This window comes from Monodon monoceros, unplaced genomic scaffold, assembly GCF_005190385.1.
Source record: "Monodon monoceros isolate NGI ecotype Baffin Bay Population unplaced genomic scaffold, NGI_Narwhal_1 Super_Scaffold_11, whole genome shotgun sequence".
Taxonomy (NCBI): domain Eukaryota; kingdom Metazoa; phylum Chordata; class Mammalia; order Artiodactyla; family Monodontidae; genus Monodon; species Monodon monoceros.
Window position 1 is genome coordinate 70149966 of NW_021703767.1, and position 19531 is coordinate 70169496.

General features: G+C 46.2%; 1 protein-coding gene across 2 annotated transcripts in view; it reads right to left on the reverse strand.

The window, feature by feature from the left end:
* Positions 1-19531, reverse strand: part of ITGB5 (integrin subunit beta 5) — a 110156-nt gene that overhangs the window by 67671 nt on the left and 22954 nt on the right. For both annotated transcript variants that reach the window (XM_029213845.1, XM_029213846.1), the window contains exon 4: positions 11402-11651. In XM_029213845.1, coding sequence (XP_029069678.1) covers positions 11402-11651 — 250 coding nt within the window. The remainder of the gene's footprint in view (positions 1-11401; positions 11652-19531) is intronic.

Below are 19531 nucleotides of genomic sequence, written 5' to 3' on the forward strand. Positions count from 1 at the left end.
CAAGTAACTCTGTGCATTTACTGAGTGCCGTGAACGGCAGCACCAACGAATACTCACTCAGCACCTACCACGCGCCCCTGGGACAGACACAGTGGGGGAGCACAGAGAAATGACATAGTCCCTACTCTCCAAACACAAGCTCTAAACTGCGGGCGAGACAGCACATACCAGGCTGTAGGTGAATGAAATGGACAAATGGATCGTAGGAAGTAGCGGTTAACAGTGGGCTACCGCAGTCAGAGGAAGGTGTCACGGAGGCGCCCTGACGCGGGCCTTGGAAGATGCAAGCGCCTGGTGGGACAGGCACCGCAGCCTGGGCGTCACCGAGGGGAAGGAAGGCTCTTACAGGCTGAGGAAGGCGGGCGATGTCGAGTGAGGGCAGCGTGAGCAGAGCGACTCTACGAAACCAGCTTCTTACATCGACTCTGCTGCTGTCACACGACAAAGGATCACATAACCCCTTCGTGTCCACCCACTCAGAGACCATCAGGACGTGCTGGCAACCGAGCAAACACTAAATGCAACAGGAATGAAAACGTTCTGTTTCTTCGTTCATTTATAAATACTGGAATGATAAAGCATCAGCTCTCCTAGACGCAAAGAGAAATCACTTAGAAGCAAACCATCTTCGAATGGAAAACGCTACCTGGAAATCTGGAAAGAGGGAAGTATTGCACCTCAATAGGAGGTTAATGCCATGTCTTTCTCCTGAGTATCGGGCGCTCTCATCTTCAGTGTGCAGTGGAGATGGCCCCGTTCCTGGAGGAAGTTACAGCCCAATCATATCTGCAGGAGTTTCACTTGGCTATACGACCAATGAGATAGGAAGAGGGGCCTTACACTGTTTCCAAAAAGGTTCACTGGGTGAAAGGGGAGAGGGGAATGCAAATGCAAGGGCCCTGTGGCAGAAGGGAGCACAGAGAGCCCAAAGGCAGAGGGAGGCCAGTTAGACTGCAAGGCAGGGAACAAGGGCAAAGATGGGCTATGAGGAGGCTGGGGAGGCAAGCTGGACCAGACTGTGCAGGTCTGTGGCCATGTTAAGGAAGCCTCTCTTTCAGAACTAAGACAGAAAACAAACACCAACAGAGAGGCATGAGGGGAAGGCTTCGTTACCTACCCAATTCAAGCCGTGTGCGTGGGAAGGGAAACAGGCTTAGCAACTCCTAGCAGCTCCTGCCTCACTGCCATCAAGAAGGGCGGCTGGGGCAGGTCTGAGAGGCTCCCCTCCTCCCCGAGAGAGGCAACCTTGGGCTTTCTAAGAGGCTCTCTCATCCCCTCTAAGGGCCTACGGTACCTGCTCCATCAGTCACTCGCAGCAAGCCGCCTCTGCAGGGTCAACCCCACTGCCATGATGGCCACGGTGCCTCCGGACAGGGAGAGCTGCGAGAAGCTGTCCCCACTTGCCGTTCCTTTGTTTCACTCCCTCCTCCTTCCCCCAAAATCTTCACCCGCCCCTTGTGTTTGCACAGGTCAGGCTCTTCTGTAACCCATGCCTCCGGGCCACCCAAACTTTCTATTCTCATCTCAGTTCCCCATGAAGACAAAGGTCATGGAAATTGCATTCCCAGCTGGAAGCAGGAAGTGAGCTGAGGTCCCATCATAGTCATCTGACAAATAGATGGGCCCAGGAGGAAGGAAATGTACACAAACTCTCACTCCCCTCCCTCGCCCTCTGAGCAACTTCACCCTTCTGTGCTGTGCTGGTCCATGGCTGTGGACTTCAGGTGTTTACTGTCTCGGTTGATGGGGTCGGTTGAGGAAGGGAGAAGAGGAACGAAACTATGCTGCTCAATGAGAAAACCAGAAAAGCTGTGAAAAGCTCAACTAAATTAGTTCAGCGTTTTTTACCTCTTCCCTTCCTGCAAAGGGGAATAAGTAGATATATTTTTACTGTGGAGAATTACTATTAATAATCAGGAACTAGAAAATGTGTTTGCCAGAGAGAAGTCTTCATTGCAGAGAATTTATTATAACCAAGCCAGAATCACCTCTTAGTGAGAGGAAAACAGCTTTGTCACACAGGCTCTGTTGAATGTCTCCGTAGTCTCTGGAAAACAATGTCAACTGTGTCTAATTTAAGCCCTGGAAGAGCTGCCTGAGCGACCTGAAGATCTGGGTGTTTGAGGGTCTCATGCCAGGAAGCCCTCCCACCCCCAACTGTGTCTGTGCCACAGGACCCCAGTTTAGGGCCTACTAAATCTTCACTGGATTAAGAATTATGAACCAGGAAGATGAATAAAATATATGTGCTTAAAGAGCCTGGGGGAGCATGTGTGTATGAAAAGTGAATCCTATTTGCAGATGCCAGATGTAGGTAAATCCAAAAAACAATCTAATGCTTCAGGACAATACTGTGGACCATGGAGCTGACAGGGCAAGACCTCTCTTCTTCCTCTAAACAAAGAGAACTGCTGGGTAAAAATCTAATCTTCAAAAATGTTAATATGTAGCCAAGACTGGAAGCTTAGCGGGGAAATCCCAGGTGCCAGGAACGGAGAGAAAAGCATTGCACAAATGAACGGACTTAAACTAGGTGGGAAGTGAGCAAGGATCTCCTGGCAAAGGGATCCCCCACCCCCCCACCCTAGCGTGTTGGGGCCTGACAAAGGTCTGGGGCTTGGGGCCAGGTTCTAACAGGGACAGATAATGGACCTCAGGCCAGCGCAGGGTAGAGCACTGGAACAGGGCTCTCTGCATAAAGATGAGTGTTACAAAGAGCTGCCCTGTCACTAAAATCAAACCCAGAAAAATTCCAGCCACTGGCCTGGGAGAGAAGCAAGGAAGATGCACTCTGGGCTCATGGTGAGATGAATCACCCATAAAGATTGTAACTCCAGGCCTAAACAAGTCAGAATTCATTACTTTTACAAGGAAGGAACCCCCCTGCTGAGAAATAAACAGAACTAGTCCCACAGTGAAACCCAGAGGATCCTAGCATCAGGGAACAGAAAACCACCCTGCAGGGAAGTCAGTACCCCTGGGGCACAAACAACCTCTGATGAAGAGGAACTAATGAAAAAGTTATAGGCCCCATGAGAAATAAACTACCATGAAGGAATATCAGCAAATTCAACCAACTGCAGGATCTGCAGTTCAAGAAACAGGTAACAAAGTTATCTAAAGTACATTAAAACAAAGATATTTAAAACATTCAAGGAGAAGGAAAAAATACCAAAGACTAGAATGGGATATTATTAGGAAGAAAAAAAAATCAGAAGGCTATGAAACAATAGTATGAAAAACAGAAGTCTAAAAGAAAGAACCAAATAAAAAATAGTCACTCAAATTCAAAAATGAAACTTCAGTGTATGGATTTAAAAAATTGAAGAACAAGGTACTGCCACAAAAACCAAAATATAGATCAAAGGAATAGGATAGAAAGCCCAGAAATAAACCCATGCACCTACGGTCAATTAATCTATGACAAAGGAGGCAAGACTATATAATGGAGGAAAGATAGTCTCTTCAATAAATGGTGCTAGGAAAACTGGACAGCTGTATGTAAAAAAATGAAATTAGAACATTCTTGGGACTTCCCTGGTGGCGCAGTGGTTAAGAATCCACCTGCCAATGCAGGGGACACAGGTTCGAGCCCTGGTCCGGGAAGATCCCACATGCCGCACAGCAACAAAGCCTGTGCACCACAACTACTGAGCCTGAGCTCTAGAGCCCGCAAGCCAAAACTACTGAGCCTGCGCGCCACAACTACTGAAGCCTGCATGCCTAGAGCCCGTGCTCCGCAACAAGAGAAGCCACCACAATGAGAAGCCTGTGCACCACAACGAAGAGTAGCCCTGCTCGCCACAACTAGAGAAAGCCCGCACGCAGCAACAAAGACCCTACACAACCAAATATCAATAAATAAATAGACTTTTTTAAGAACATTCTTTAATACCATACACAGAAATAAACTCAAAATGGATTAAAGACCTAAATGTAAGACCAGATACTATAAAACTCTTAGAGGAAAACATAGGCACAACACTCTGACACAAATTGCAGCAATATCTTTCTCAAGCCATCTCCAGAGTAAGGGAAATAAAAATAAACAAATGGGACCTAATTAAACTCAAAAGCTTTTTGCACAGCAAAGGAAACCATAAACAAGACGGAAAGACAACCTGCAGAATGGGAGAAAATATTTGCAAACGGTGCGACTGACAAAGGATTAGTCTCCAAAATTTACTAACAGCTCATGTGGCTCAAATATCAAAAAAAACAAACAACCCAATCAAAAAATGGACAGAAGACCTAAACAGACATTTCTCCAAATAAGACATACAGATGGCCAAGAGGCACATGAAAAGATGCTCAACATAACTAATTATTAGACAAATGCAAATCAAAACTACAATGAGCTATCACCTCGCACCAGTCAGAATGGCCATCATCAAAAGAAATCTACAAACAATAAATGCTGAAGAGGGTGTGGAGAAAACGGAACCCTCCCACACTGTTGGTGGGAATGTAAATCGGTACAGCCACTATGGAGAACGGTAAGGAGATTCCTTAAAAAACTAAAAATAGAACTACCATATGATCCAGCAATCCCACTCCTGGGCATATATCTGGAGAAAAACATGATTCGACAGGATGCATGCACCCCAATGTTCACTGCAGCACTGTTTACAATAGCCAAGACGTGGAAGCAACCTAAATGCCCATCAACAGATGAAAAGATATGGGAATTCCCTGGCAATCGGTGGTTAGGACTCTGCACTTCCACTTCAGGGTGCACAGGTTCAATCCCTGGTTGGGGAACTAAGATCCCACAAGCTGCGTGGCGTGGCCAAAAAAAAAAAAAGGTGTGGTATATATATATATACACACACACAATGGAACGTTACTCAGCCATTAAAAAGAATGAAATAATGCCATTGCAGCAACATGGATGGACCTGGAGATTATCACACTAAGTGAAATAAGTCAGACAGAGACAAATATCACATGATGTCGCTTATGTGTGGAATCTAGAAGAAAAATTATACAAATGAACTTATTTACAAAACAGAAACAGACTCACAGACTTAAGAGAACTGAGCTTATGGTTACCAGGGGAAGAAGGGTGGGGGGGTGGGGATAGATCGGGAGTTTGGGATTGACATGTATACACTGCTATATTTAAAATAGATAACCAGCAAGGACCTACTGTATAACACAGGGAACTCTGCTAAATATTCTGTAAAAACCTAAATGGGAGAAGAATTTGAAAAAGTACATGTATATGTATAATGGAATCACTTTGCTGTACACCTAAAACTAACACAACATTGTTAATTGACTCTACTCCAATATAAAATAAATTTTTTTAAAAAAATTGAACAAAATGATAAACTGGAAGAAATTTTCTATTATGAAGCTAAGGGAAAGAAAGAGGTAGAAGTTATGGGAGAAAAATTTAGAAACATGAAGTTTAGAATGAGAGGCTCCAGCACTCACCTAGTAGCGTCAGAAAGAAAATGGAGAGAGTCGGAGACAGGAGTCAGATGACGTCTGAACATTTTCAAGAATAAAGCTATGTTCTCAGATTAAACGAGCAAAGCAAGTTCCGAACAATGCAAATAAAAGTACTAAATCCAACCTAGCCACATTGGAATGCATATCATTATAGGACATGAAAAGCACAGGGAAATATTAAAAGCCACCAGAGAGAAGGAAAACCATTAGATAGAAGACTTTTCATCAGCCACAGGACGTGCCAGAAGACAATGAAATAATACCTTCAAGGGGTGAAGGAGTACCATGACCTCTTGGGAGAAATACAAAGGGTAAGAAAAAATATAAATGATGAAGGATGAAATGTATTATCTCACTTGCAAAGATTTTTACAGATGTATTTCTATTTTTTGTGTGTGTGGTGAGAACCCTTAAGATGTACTCTCTGAACGACTTTCAAGTATACAATTGTATATTTCAAGTCCAGTACCGTTGCCTATCACCACCATGCTGTACATTAGAGCTCCAGAATGTATTCATCTTATAACTGTAAGTTTGTACCCTTTGACCAACATTTCCCCCTTCCCTGGCCAATCACCACTCTACTGCCTGTTTCTATGAGCTTGGCCTTTTTAGATGCCGCATATAAATGACACATGGCATGTATATCAGCAACAGCCTAATACCTCTAACAAAAGAAAAAGTGTTCAGAACCAGAAATAACAGGCTGGATTAATCCATCAAACCCTGTACCAGTGAATATCATGTGACTCTTCCCAGGAACACTATTTCTATTACTCAGAATAGCAGTTAAACAGTTCTTTAATCTGATGATCAAATTACTTTTTTTTTCTCTTCTTATGGCAGCCCTGGTACTACTTACTTCAGCTCTGGCATTTCTGGTTCATTCTAAGATGGGAGGGGATAAGTCTAGGATTTTGATCCTTTGGCCGAAACATCCGGAGCAGGAGGCGGGACAAACCTCAACAAAGCCCCACGAAGGGCTTCCCTGGTGGCGCAGTGGTTGAGAGTCTGCCTGCCGATGCAGGGGACACAGGTCCGTGCCCCGGTCCGGGAAGATCCCACATGCCGCGGAGCGGCTGGGCCCGTGAGCCATGGCCGCTGAGCCTGCGCGTCCGGAGCCTGTACTCCGCAACGGGAGAGGCCACAACGGTGAGAGGCCTGCGTACCGCAAAAAAAAAAAAAAAAAAAAAAAAAAAACTGGTTCTCTTCTGAGATGTCCTGCACAGGTGGTTAAATCACTCCTCCTGACTCCCCATCTCCCCAAAACTTCCCGGGGCTACTGCTGCTGCTTCCACACCACCACAGGAGAAAAAAACCTAACAGAAGGTACCATTGAGAGAGAACGCTGTGATTTTTCTCTCCACATGAGCTGAAGGAAAAGAACAGACAAGGATCACAGACGGCAACTACGGAGCCAAGCATGGAACTCTAACTGAGACAGGAAGACAACAGGACAGCCATTTTGGAAAAGGACCAAGGGAACGACCTTGAGAAAACGGGCTTGACAGGCCAGAAAAACAGCACCTAAAAGCTTGGGCTTCTGAGACAACAACCAGAGACTCACAGGAGTAAAAGATTAGCTCTATCTCTGTTCCACTGACGTCTGTACATGGTTTCCAAAGGACAAAAGCGGAAGTATAAATCCGCCACCTAGCAGAATTGCCGAACTCCCAGTTCCCTGAAAGATATAGATAAAAGCTTGACACGCATTCCTAAGGTGTTTTAGCAGGAAGCAGGCCCCCAGATGAAAACTGCCGACTGCGGACACATGGACCCCAGACTGCTTGAAACCTGAAGGTTGATGATGCTCCAAACTTCACCTCCATGCCAACCAATCCAAGAACTGAGCACAAGCTGCTCAGGCACCCTGTGGCCTCCTCCCTCACACTGCCTTTAAAACCCCTTCCCAGAAAGTCCTCGGGGAATTGACACTCTTTTCCACCTTCTCCCTTGTGCACAAGCTATCCTTTCAATAAAAAGCTTCGTTTGCCTAAGAGTCTTGTGGGAGCAATATTCGTTTCTATGGTATTGCTGTCCAAGAACCTGGAGAGGGCCTGATAACAGAATCAGTGAAGCAGCCCAGCTGGGAGACGAGAGGGAGTGGTAGGGACTGTGGCAGCCAAACAACATGTGGGACAAGGCTGGCTTTACTAGACCTCCTAGTTTTTTGAGAAAACCTAAAATCCTGGCTATTCTTTGTTAAATCTTTTATTTTTAACTGTTGGTAACTAATTCACAGTGCCATTAAAACTTAGGAAAGGGCTTCCCTGGTGGCGCAGTGGTTGAGAGTCTGCCTGCCGATGCAGGGGACACAGGTTCATGCCCCGGTCCGGGAAGATCCCACATGCCGCGGAGCGGCTGGGCCCGTGAGCCATGGCCGCTGAGCCTGCGCGTCTGGAGCCTGTGCTCCGCAACGGGAGAGGCCACAGGAGTGAGAGGCCCGTGTACCGCAAAAAAACAAAAAAAAAACACTTAGGAACGCAAATAAAGCACATGTACAGGCTGAATCAGGAACAGAAACAGCCTGATTACATCCCCCCGCTTGCTCTGTTCTCCTCCAGGAACCGTGGGGAATCTCCGAGGATACCCAGGCAACCACACAGAGTCCACTGCCTGGACGCGGGAGATACATCCCAGCCTGCTCACTGAGCCATGCGGTGACTCCCCTTTCATGCTGCCCAGCTTAGGGAAGAGAGATCTGTATAACTCAGACCTGATGATTCCTTCCAAACTCCCATTCTTTCACCGGATTTCCTGTCTCCCAAGCAGCCTGTCAGTGTGCCTTGTACTCACTGTCAAAACTTCTACTGTCTGCAGTTGGTTCTGCCTTCTAGGGCTTGGAGAAGTAGCTCTGAATAAGGAGAGTGTGATAACCTGGAATATTCAATGCTGAGGGCCCCAGGCCAGTCCTTCATCCTCTGCCAGCCTCCCATCTAGCATCTGACAGTTCGCCGATGGTCCCCAGAAGAATCAAAGTAGAGACACACCCTGTCTCTCAGGAGACAGGACCCAACCAGAGGGCGGAGGTGAAAAGTAGCAGACAGAATCACTATTCCGGATGAACTGAAAACATTTGGGGTTAAGATGCTGTTGCTCCTGGTGAGTAGCAGAACTCCAACAAAAAGACATGTGGCACTGGGATGCAGCTGAAAAGGGCCTTGGGGACAGGACCAAAGTGACAATAATGCCAGCAGCTACCTGTGGCCAGGAGGAATCTAAACCCAGAAAGTGAGGACACCTAGTGTCTCTCTGTGGCTAAGGAACTTAGAATCTCGTTTGTATCTAAAATTTTTTCTTATCTTATTGTTTTTTCCACTGTTGTGTCATTGCAATCCCAGGAAAGATCTAAGTTAGCTTCTAGGAGTGTGTACAGAAGGGTCAGGAAGGATTCAGAACATACAATACCAGCATAAATACCACCTCACCCCCACCCCCCAGTCCAACCCAGAGCTGGGGACTTCTGAGGCTGCCAAAGCGGGGACAAGAAGTTAGACAGGCTCAGGGGCTCACGAGCAGCTCTCTTCCCCTCAGGGGCAGCCAAGGAGACAAAGAATCGAAAATGACATCACAAGATGCCCGAATCCCTGAGTCACCGCTTGAAGAAGAGCCGCCACAGAAAGCAGCTCCCATCAGATTTTTACAAGCAAGAAATAAATTTTCATTGTGTTGAGCCACTGAGATCTGGGGTTTGCTTGTTACTGCAGCATAGCCTAACATTACCCTTAGGCAAGTGCCTAGAAGGGTGGGTGGTTTTGGAATGGGTATTATTACTCAAACTCAAGGAAAGCATCTGGGTGGCAGTGTGATTTAGATGGGGAAAAAATAAGCATCATGTTGATGGAAACAGACTCTGGAAGTAGTTCATCCTGATTCATATTCCAAGTCTACCCCTTACTATTTGTGTAATCCTTCTAAGCCTCGGTTTCCTCACCTTTAAAATACAGCTCACCACGACCTCCCTGGTGGCTCAGTGGTTAACAATCCGCCTGCCAGTGCAGGGGACACGGGTTCGATCCCTGGCCCGGGAAGATCCCACGTGCTGAGGAGCAACTAAGCCCGTGTGCCACAACTACTGAGCCTGTGCTCTAGAGCCCGTGCTCTAGAGCCCGTGAACCACAACTACTGAGCGTGCGTGCCTAAAGCCTGTGCTCCGCAACAAGAGAAGCCACCTCAATGAGAAGCCCGCGCACCTCAACGCAGACCCCACTCGCTGCAACTAGAGATCCTGCGTGCAGCAACGAAGACCCAACGCAGCCAAAAATAAGTTAATAATAATAAAATAAATAAATAAAATAAAACACAGCTCACTTCTAGAGACCTCAAAAGATTGCTACGAGATTTAAATGGGATAATCCATATAAGGTATGAAGTGCAGTGGGTGCCTGACACTTAGTAAGAACGTAAGTCTTAGCTATTCCTCATCTAGCGATGCTCTGGGGCCTCACATGCCAAAGCCTAACCAAAGCTGAACACGGAAATGAGTCAAGAAAAAGGTGAAGGTTATCACTCATTGTCACACTGCATAATCTTGCCATTTAAAAGAACACATGAAAGCCCAGAAAGGAAACAAACCACCTTCACAAAGGTTGTATTGGGGAGTTGGAGGAAGTGGCCCTCCACCTCCAATACACAAATGCACTAGGGCAGGGACCTATTCACCATCCCCTTTCCTCTTCCACTGCGCACAGCTAACCTAGTTCCCAGCCTCCCCGCTAGAACCCAGCTCTGTAGAGCAGAATGTAGAAGCAAAGGCCACTCTATCCTGGTCCATAGGATCCTCCTATGAGCAGTCCTCCAGGCATGATGACCTTAGAAGCCACATGTGAACCAATGGAGCCTGGGACCCCGAGTCACTGCTTAGAGGACAGGTGTCCACTGATCAGGAGACCCATTTGCACTTAGGTTAGCAGAAAATAAACTTCCTTCAAGTTTGAGTCATTACATACTTTTGGATTTGCTCACTGCAGTAGTTAGAAACTCTTGTTCTCTAATAATTTCTCGAAAATTTTCTTTTTAAAATATTATTTTTAATTTTTAAAATTTATTTATTTTATTTATTTTTGGCTGCATCGGGTTTTTGTTGCTGTGCGCGGGCTTTCTCTAGTTGCCGCGAGTGGGGGGCTACTCTTCGTTGTGGTGTGCAGGCTTCTCATTGCAGTGGCTTCTCTTGTTGCAGAGCACGGGCTCTAGGCATGCGGGCTTCAGTAGTTGTGGCACACAGGCTCTAGAGTACAGGTTCAGTAGTTGTGGCACGAGGGCTCAGTAGTCGTGGCTCGCAGGCTCTAGAGCACAGGCTCAGTAGTTGTGGCGCACGGGCTTAGTTGCTCCACGGCATGTGGGATCTTCTCGGACCAGGGCTCGAACCTGTGTCCCCTGCATTGGCACGCGGACTCTTAACCACTGCGCCACCAGGGAAGCCCTGTCGAATATTTTCTAATTCAAGTACTTATGTTGGAAAAAAAAAAAAAAAAATCACACCTATAAAGGGCAGGGTTTTCATTTTGTTTTGTCAAGTTAAGTTATAGTTATGTATATAAACAATAGGAACCGACTTTGATTCATTTATTCCAAACATCTCAGTCACTCCAAACAAGGAGATAGTTTAAGTTGTTCTGCCTGCTCCCTCCCTGATCACCGGGGTCTATCACTTCCTGAGAACACTCTCTAAAATCTATTAATGTAGAAAACAGTGCTGTGTCTGGCAGGTAGGAAAACAAATGAGCTATCATCATTGTATCTTTATGCAACCTTGTAACAATTTATCTCTTCGCAGGCAGAGAGAGGACAGAGCTGGATTATCCTTCATCAAATTTAACACCTTAGCCAGGTTCCCTCCCCGCACCCAGATATGACCTCCCCAGGCCTTTCTTTAGGCTCAGTCTTCCCACTGATCCATTCCCCCATCCTTGAATACCCAACAGAAGGGCAGCTGGTCACTCACCCAATGCACGGGTTGGTCTGGTACCTCGGCGCCGTGTAGGAGAAAGGAGAGATGTTCTTGTCTACAAAAGACCCAAACCCCAAGCGGAAGTTGCTGGTGAGCTTCCTCATCTCCTCAGCAAGCTTGGTGCCCAGGCTCCGTATGTTGTCCAAGTCATCCTTCATGGACAGAGAGAGGTCCATCAGGTAGTACAAGTCCACTGGATAATCCTCCACCTGTCGAACCTGCAGCTGGAAGGTAGTCTTGTCACCTGTGCCAACCGAGAGACCATGCGTGTTAGAGGTCATTCGATTCGCTGGGGCTGAAGGGATGGGTTTTGCTTTCAAAGCTGGCCCACCTCTGACTTTTCTTTAGTGATTGCGTGCCTCTCAGAAGACATCTTTTCCGCTCTGGAAACAGAGTGACCGAAGGGAACATGGGTGCTGAGGATACAGCTCTAGGTTCTCCTTTCACACACAGGCCTCAGCATTTTTTAAGGAAACTCTTTAAGAACCAATCTCCCTCGTAGTGTTCTGTTTCCTCAGCAAAAAGGACCCTTAGGTAATTGGTGGACAGTGCACCAGACAATTCCACAAATTGGGTGAAAGTAGCCCACCAAGCACATACCAACTTCAGAGAAAGGACTGGCCAAGATGGGAACGTGGCCAGGAGACTGTAAAGGTGTATGTGAAACAGAACACAGGAACGAAATTAACAAAAGAAGTGTACAGACATGAGTAAGAACTGAGGTGGGGAAGAGAGATGTACAAGGCAAGGGAGACTGGGAAAACAAAGATGGTTACTTAAAATACCCCCAGAGGGCAAAAATGTTCATGCTTATGCCGGGCCACCTATTTCTATCTCCCCAGCCATTTATCAAACAATCGTATTTAGTTCTCCAGCATATCTGATATCACAGACACAAATCATTATTATCATAAATTATATGTATAAATATAGGAAGACATGTTCCAAACTTTAGCACCATCGAAAAGAAAAAGAAGAAACAGAAAGGAAACACTACTAGATTTGCCTACAGCTACGATAAAGAGAAAATAACTTTTGGTTCTATAATAAGCAGTCAACAGCCAAAGGGAAAAGAAATTGATTCAGAGGAAAAGAACAATGAAAAGAAAGGCAGTTTCTGGCAGGCGTGGCCTCTGCAAGCTAGCCCCACATGGTGTGCAGAAAGGCCCAAACCAAGTCAGCGCAGTAACTGGAGGACGCGTGCCAGGACGATGATCCTTCATCGTTCATAATCTCTAAAAACACACTGTTCAGAAACAACTTCAAGTAGTGAATTTTACCAGGTGATCCTATCTGCCCTCAGGCTTGTTAGCCTCTCAGGCACCAAGAGATGTCCTTGAACTCTTCGGACAGAACTGTCTACACACACTTGAAATCTGGACGTCCTCTGTGCGTTCAAAGGTGCAATGGCGAAGGTGGCCTCGCTCCCGCACGAGGGTCCACACCTCATCTGCCCGCGGTCACGTCTCAGAGGAGTCCACCTTTCACCTCTAGATGACAACCAGCGAGCTGAAGCCTTCTTGAACTTGCAGGATAGGGAACCCAGTGCTCTGTGCTCCCCGCACCTCCTCCCACCCCAAACGAGGCATACTTACTTCATTAACAAGATCTCAGTCCAAGTTCCGGCTCTGCCCCTCAACTAGCGGTGCAACCCGAGCCTCCATTTCCTTAACTGTAAACTGGCAATAACAACAGCACGACAGCATGAAGGCTATGAAGCACTCATGTGGGAAGGAGTGTTCTGTAAGCAGTGAAGGCCTGCCCAAATGAAGTATGATTATTATAATTACCATGGTAGTCTGAGTGTCAGAGCCAAGCCTGCTTCCCCCGACTTGTCCTTACATGTGCTGCTCTAGCCTGATGATGGATGTAGTTTGGGTTGTCTGTTGGTACGAGCCTATTTTTAAAAGCCACTGGAGCCTGACTCAAACAGAGGAATGTTCGAGATTTCTTCCAGAATGAATTCCGGACTGCTACGATATCTGTCCCTGGTTCCCATGTCCCTGCACAGGGCCCCTCCCATCCCTGGATGCCACATCGCAGTGGGGGAGGGGCAGGAGGGCCTGCGATCCTGTCCCCTCTGTCCAATCCCATGGCCTCTTTACAAGGTCTCCTGTATTTTGTTACTTGTGCCCTTCCCCCAAGTTTCCAGGTATACCTTCCTTAATCCAGAATCCACTTCCACCTTTTGCGGAATTACGAGCAATTACAGATGAACACTTTAGGACCAGGAAACAGGGAACTAGCTTGGATTCAGGGAGGCTGGAAGGCACCCATGGGAGGGAAGTGGACATTAGCCTCGGAAAGCAAGAGCTGGGTTGGAATCCAGACCTTGTCACCAAGAGCTCAAGGTCTCAAGCTCCTTTAAACTTGCTGCTCAGTTTCTGGATCAGTAAAATGGGGGGGATGCTAATTATTGTGGGTATTGAGGAGACAGCATATATAAACACCACACAAATGCTTCTACACAAGAAAAACTTCGGCCTCAGTTCCCCTGAAAGTCAATTATTAAAGCAATCTCCTGTGGGGCTAAAAAGAGAGACAGAACATTCTGCCAAAAACTTGAGTGTGAATGGCTAACGGCCTTGGGTATTATATTTAACTCCAAATTTTCCAGACATGAAGGCAAAGAGGGAAACGAGATGTGGTACATAGGTCTCTTTGTATACTAAGGGGTTATCTATTCTGAAGTAAGAAATCTCTTGTCATTAAATTCTAAGAGAAATTGATCACTACAACACACACACACCTCCCCATAGGGAGGCTGCAAATGGTAAAAAAAAAAAAAAAAAAAAAAAAAAAAATTTATCTCCCAGTTTTCCAAGAAGGGAGGGGTATAAGAAAAGGGGTAATATCATTAATGTTCGGAATGAGGGTTCATGGCTACCTTATCTATGCTGGATTTTAAATGCTACAAACTCCTCAGTGGGCCTTGGCAATAATTCAATGTTCTGTCAGTGTAATAGGGAAGAACCTTATTATTCTACTACAAGTTAATCACTAAAGGGATGTTGCCTATAAGATTAAATTATACATACTGACCCATCTCTGGGAACCCTGCCTCCCAGGTAATGAGCATTAAGCTAAAATACCTTTGTTTAGCTCACAGGAAACATCCTGACCAGGGTTACCTGTGATTAGCTGCAAGAAGGAAGAAATTAACACAACCCCTTCCAAGTCTGGCAGGAACCAGGCCCTTACCCACCTCCCCTGTTAGTATTAAAGAAGCCAGAATTCTAACTCAGGGAAGATGGTTCTTTGAGACGCTAGTCTACCATCTCCTCGGTCTGCTGGCTTTCCAAATACAGTGGCTACTCCTTGCCCCAGCAGCTCGCCTCTCAACTTACTGGCCTGTTATGCCGTGAGCAGTACGAGCTTGGACTCAGTTACATCAGCAGATTTTGGAGGGACTGACATTTCTGGACCACTTCTCAGCGAGGGTGCTAAGCACGGGAATTAAGCTACAGTGCCGCAACTCCCCCACCGAGGGAGCCCCCATGGTTAGCTGACTGAAGGTGAAACTGCTGCTGCACGCCAGGGGCGCCCTATGCCGGGAGAGGGTCTGGGGCATGTTCTCCATCTTTGGGTACACTTCCGGAACCATGCATACTCAACAATACCTCCAGCCACCCAGTTCTGCACCGCCCAAGACTTTATTTTTTTTTTATCATAACGACAACATTTCCTTTTTTTTGTTTTTTTTAATTTATTTTTGGCTGTGTTGGGTCTTTATTCCTGCATGTGGGCTTTGTCTAGTTGCGGTGAGCAGGGGCTACTCTTCATTGCAGTGCATGGGCTTCTCATTGCAGTGGCTTCTCTTGTTGCGGAGCAAGGGCTCTAGGCGTGCGGGCTTCAGTAGTTGCAGCACACGGGTTCAGTAGTTGTGGCGCATGGGCTCAGTTGCTCCGCGGCATGTGGGATCTTCCCGGACCAGGGATCAAACCCGCGTCCCCTGCATTGGCAGGCGGCTTCTCAACCACTGTGCCACCAGGGAAGACCCCACCCGAGACTTTAAACCAGTTGCCACCTCTCGTGAGTCCAGGAGAGTGAGAGCCGGGCTCACCTTCACTGTGGGCACTTGATCTGTGCCAGTCTCTGGTGACACCACGCAGCCCACGTGTCCCCCTCCTCCCTCTCCATATAAGACCCCCTTACAGGGACTTCCCTGGTGGCGCAGTGGTTAAGAATCCGCACAGGGGACACGGGTTTGAGCCCTGGTCCAGAAAGATCCCACATGCTGCGGAGCAACTAAGCCCATGAGCCACAACTACTGAGCCTGCACTCTAGAGCCCACGCGCCACAACTACTGAGCCCATGAGACACAACTACTGAGTCCACGAGCCACAACTACTGAAGCCCGTGCACCTAGAGCCCGTGCTCCGCAACAAAGAGAAGCCACCACAATGAGAAGCCCACACACCTCAATGAAGAGTAGCCCCTGCTTGCTGCAACTAGAGAAAGCCCGCGTGCAGCAACGAAGACCCAACGCAGCCAAAAATAAATAAACAAATTTATGAAAAAAAAAAAAAAAGATTCCCTTACAGGCTCGTCTCCTCCTGTGGCTGCAGCCCTCCTGTCTGGAACCATCTCCCATAACCCCCGCCTCAGGGCAAGCAGCAGGATCAGAGAAATAGGATAAAGCAAACCCCAAAGAAAACCTGATCAGGGACTTCCCCGGTGGGCCAGTAGTAAAGAAACCGCCTCACAATGCAGGGGACGGGAGTTCGATCCCTGGTTGGGGGAACTAAGATCCCACATGCTGCGGGGCAATAAGCCCGTGTGCCACAACTACTGAGCTCGCGGGCCTCAATTAGAGAGCCCGTGTGCCACAAACTACAGAGCCCAAGCGCTCTGGAGTCCACGTGCCACAACTAGAGAGAAGCCCACACACAATGAAGAGCCTGCACACTGCAACGAAAGATCCTGCATGCCTCAAAGAAGATCCCACATGCTGCAGCTAAGACCCAACATAGCCAAATAAATAAATATTAAAAAAAAAAGAAGAGAAAAGCTGATCACCTCACATCTGTGAGGAGGAAGCTTCTCCTGCAAGCAGCCCCTCCCACGTCCTGCTGGTTTTTCCTGCTTCCAACGCACCCAGCCCCAGCTGTATTTCGCAAAGAATTCCTGCCACTACTGGGTTCCTAAGTGTAGATCCTCCCACCATAATCAATAGCAACCAGCATTCCCTCTGAAATGTATTTTTAAAGGTTTCTTCTGTCTTCCCTTCAATAAAAAGTGAAAAGTGAGCTCTTTCCTTAGGAACATATACCAGATGACAAACATTACCAGAAAATGAAAGTAGAGAATTCTACCAACAACTTTTGGGTTTTTTAAGATTGATTTTTGTTCAAATATTAAGACAAAGTAGTGTCTAAACAGATAAATACTCCTGCTATCCCCAATATAAGTAGTTTTTTGATTCCCTAGAATTATACTTCTGTGCTAGAAATTGAAAGAAACATTAAAATCAGCTATGTTAAAAATGGACTACAGGGCTTCCCTGGTGGCGCAGTGGTTGAGAGTACGCCTGCCGATGCAGGGGACACGGGTTCGTGCCCCGGTCCGGGAAGATCCCACATGCCGCGGAGTGGCTGGGCCCGTGAGCCATGGCCGCTGAGCCTGCGCGTCCGGAGCCTGTGCTCCGCAACGGGAGAGGCCACAGCAGTGAGAGGCCCGCGTACCGCAAAAAAAAAAAAAAAAATGGACTACAGCTGAACAGGGAATTAGGGGCCTAGTGCACAACTTATAAGACTTATCATCCAGCTCTCTGTTCACTGCAGCAGACGGCAATTAATACCCGGAATTAAATCCAGACCCAGAAGCAAAGAACTACCTCACTGGCCGCCCTGCTGTACCAAACACCACTCCCCACCTCAGAACTCTGACACTTGACAGATGGAACCATCAGGAGAGTTACTGGCCTTCACAGTGTCTGACCCCAAGCAATTAGGGCTTGGCACTTCTAGTTTCCTTGAAAATAATCTTATCTTAGTTCAGGCTGCTATAACAAGTACCATGGACTAAGCGGCTTACAAACAACAGAAATTTATTTCTCACAGTTATAAAGGCTGTAAGTCCAAGATCAGGCCAGCGTGGTCAGGTTCTGGTGAGAGCCCTCTTCTGGGTTTCACACTACAGACTTCTTGCCGAAGGGGGGAAGCACCCTCCAGGGTCTTGAGGGTTTTTGGGTTTTGTTTTGATAGCACTAATCCCATTCACGAGGGCTCCACCCCATGACCTCTCAAAGGCCCCCCTTCATTTCCTAATACCATCACATTGGGAGTCAGTTAGAATTTCAACATATTCAGTCTATAGCAAAGCACTATCCATCCATCATCAAGTCTTTTTAAGTGTGCATTGTCAGTCTGGGTAGCAGAAGCAATACCTAAGTCAGGTACCTGCCACCTCCAGCCAGAACGTAGGAGAGGAGAGAAAAGCAGCATAGATAAGGGCTGGCAGGAAGCCCATATCAAAAGCAACCAATCACCTGCAGTTTAGTCAACAGTATGATACCCAGGTCGATTTCCTGGCTATGTAACATATTATCATTGGGAAAAGCTGAGAAGGGTACACAAGAACTCTATAATTTTTGCAACTTCTTGCAACTCTAAAATTACTTCAAAATAAAACATTAAAAAAAATTTTAAGCTACCAATCAGAGGTCACTTTTTAACAGGCTAAGGGACTGAGGCAAATAAAGACTTAAGTAAACCTTTTCTAACTGCTCCACCTCTAGCTTTTTACCATTTCAATATGCTTTAAAGTTTACGTCCTTTCTTAAGGATTTTATACCCTTTGTTAAGGTTTTTTTAAGATTGTTATCCTGACATACAGTTTCCAGGACTGGAAACAAAATGGAAAACATGATCTTGTGTTTATACAAAATCTTGCTTAAAGTTTGGCAGTTCCTGAAAAAGTTAAACATAGAATTACCATATGATCCAGCAATTCCACTCCTAGCTATATAACCAAGATTACTGGAAACATATGTCCACACAAAAACATGTACATAAATGTTCCCTGCAGCATTAGTCATAATCGTCCCAAAGTGGAAACAGCCCAAATACCCATCAGCTAAAACGTGGTGTATCTATAAATATACAATGGAACATTATTTGGCCATAAAAAGGAATGAAGTCCTGATACATGCTACAACATCAATGAATCTTAAAAACATTTTGCTTAAGTGAAAGAAGCCAGACATAAGAGACAACATATTATATGATTTAAATGAAGCGTCCAGAGTTAGCAAAACCTCAGAGATAGAAAATAGATTAGTGGATGTCAGGGGCCGAATATGGCGTGGAGGCAGAGGACAGGAGTGACTATTAACGGGTACAGGGTTTCTTTTCGAGGTGATGAAAATGTTCTGGAATTAGAGAGTGGTGATGCTGTAACCACCTTGCAAGTACGCTACAAACCACTGAATTGTATACTTCAAAATGGTGAATTTTACAGTATGTGAATTATATCTCAATTTAAAAAAAACAAAGCAAAACAAAAAATTCTGCTTAAAGTAGAGGAAAATTTTTCTTTCTTTTTTTTCCAGGCTTATCCCAGAACAATTAACTTTGCCTTGGTGAAGTACCTCACATATTGTGCTGAAGCTTGTCCTTGACTAGTCTGGCATGAGGCTAGTAAAGTGCTATACTTCATTCAACGAATACCTGTTATGAGGTATTGGGGAGCAGGGCAAAGGAGGAGACAGGAAAGCATTCCTAAAAATACACAATGGAAAAACCAATCGTTACATATCTGAATGCCTTCCTGAGTCACGGGGGCATTGCCCTGAAGTACATACCCGCTTGGTAAACTGAAAATGTTGTTAATTGCAACAGACCATTCTCCCCTTTCCCCAAATAAATATCTGAGGTTTGACTGTCCTTCTCTTTATAATTACTGAAATTTTCAAAATTTGAAGAGGGATCATTAGCTTCAAGCGTTTCTATATTTGAGAAACACGTTCACAAGGTTCTAGACCTCTAGGAATTCAGATTATCATCTGATCTCCTCCTAAGCCTTCATCTCTACAGACTGAAACACCCTCACAGCTTGGGTGCGTCTTCACAGGGCAGCCAGCCCCTCCTTCACCTTGACCGCCACAGCAAAGGGCCCTCCATC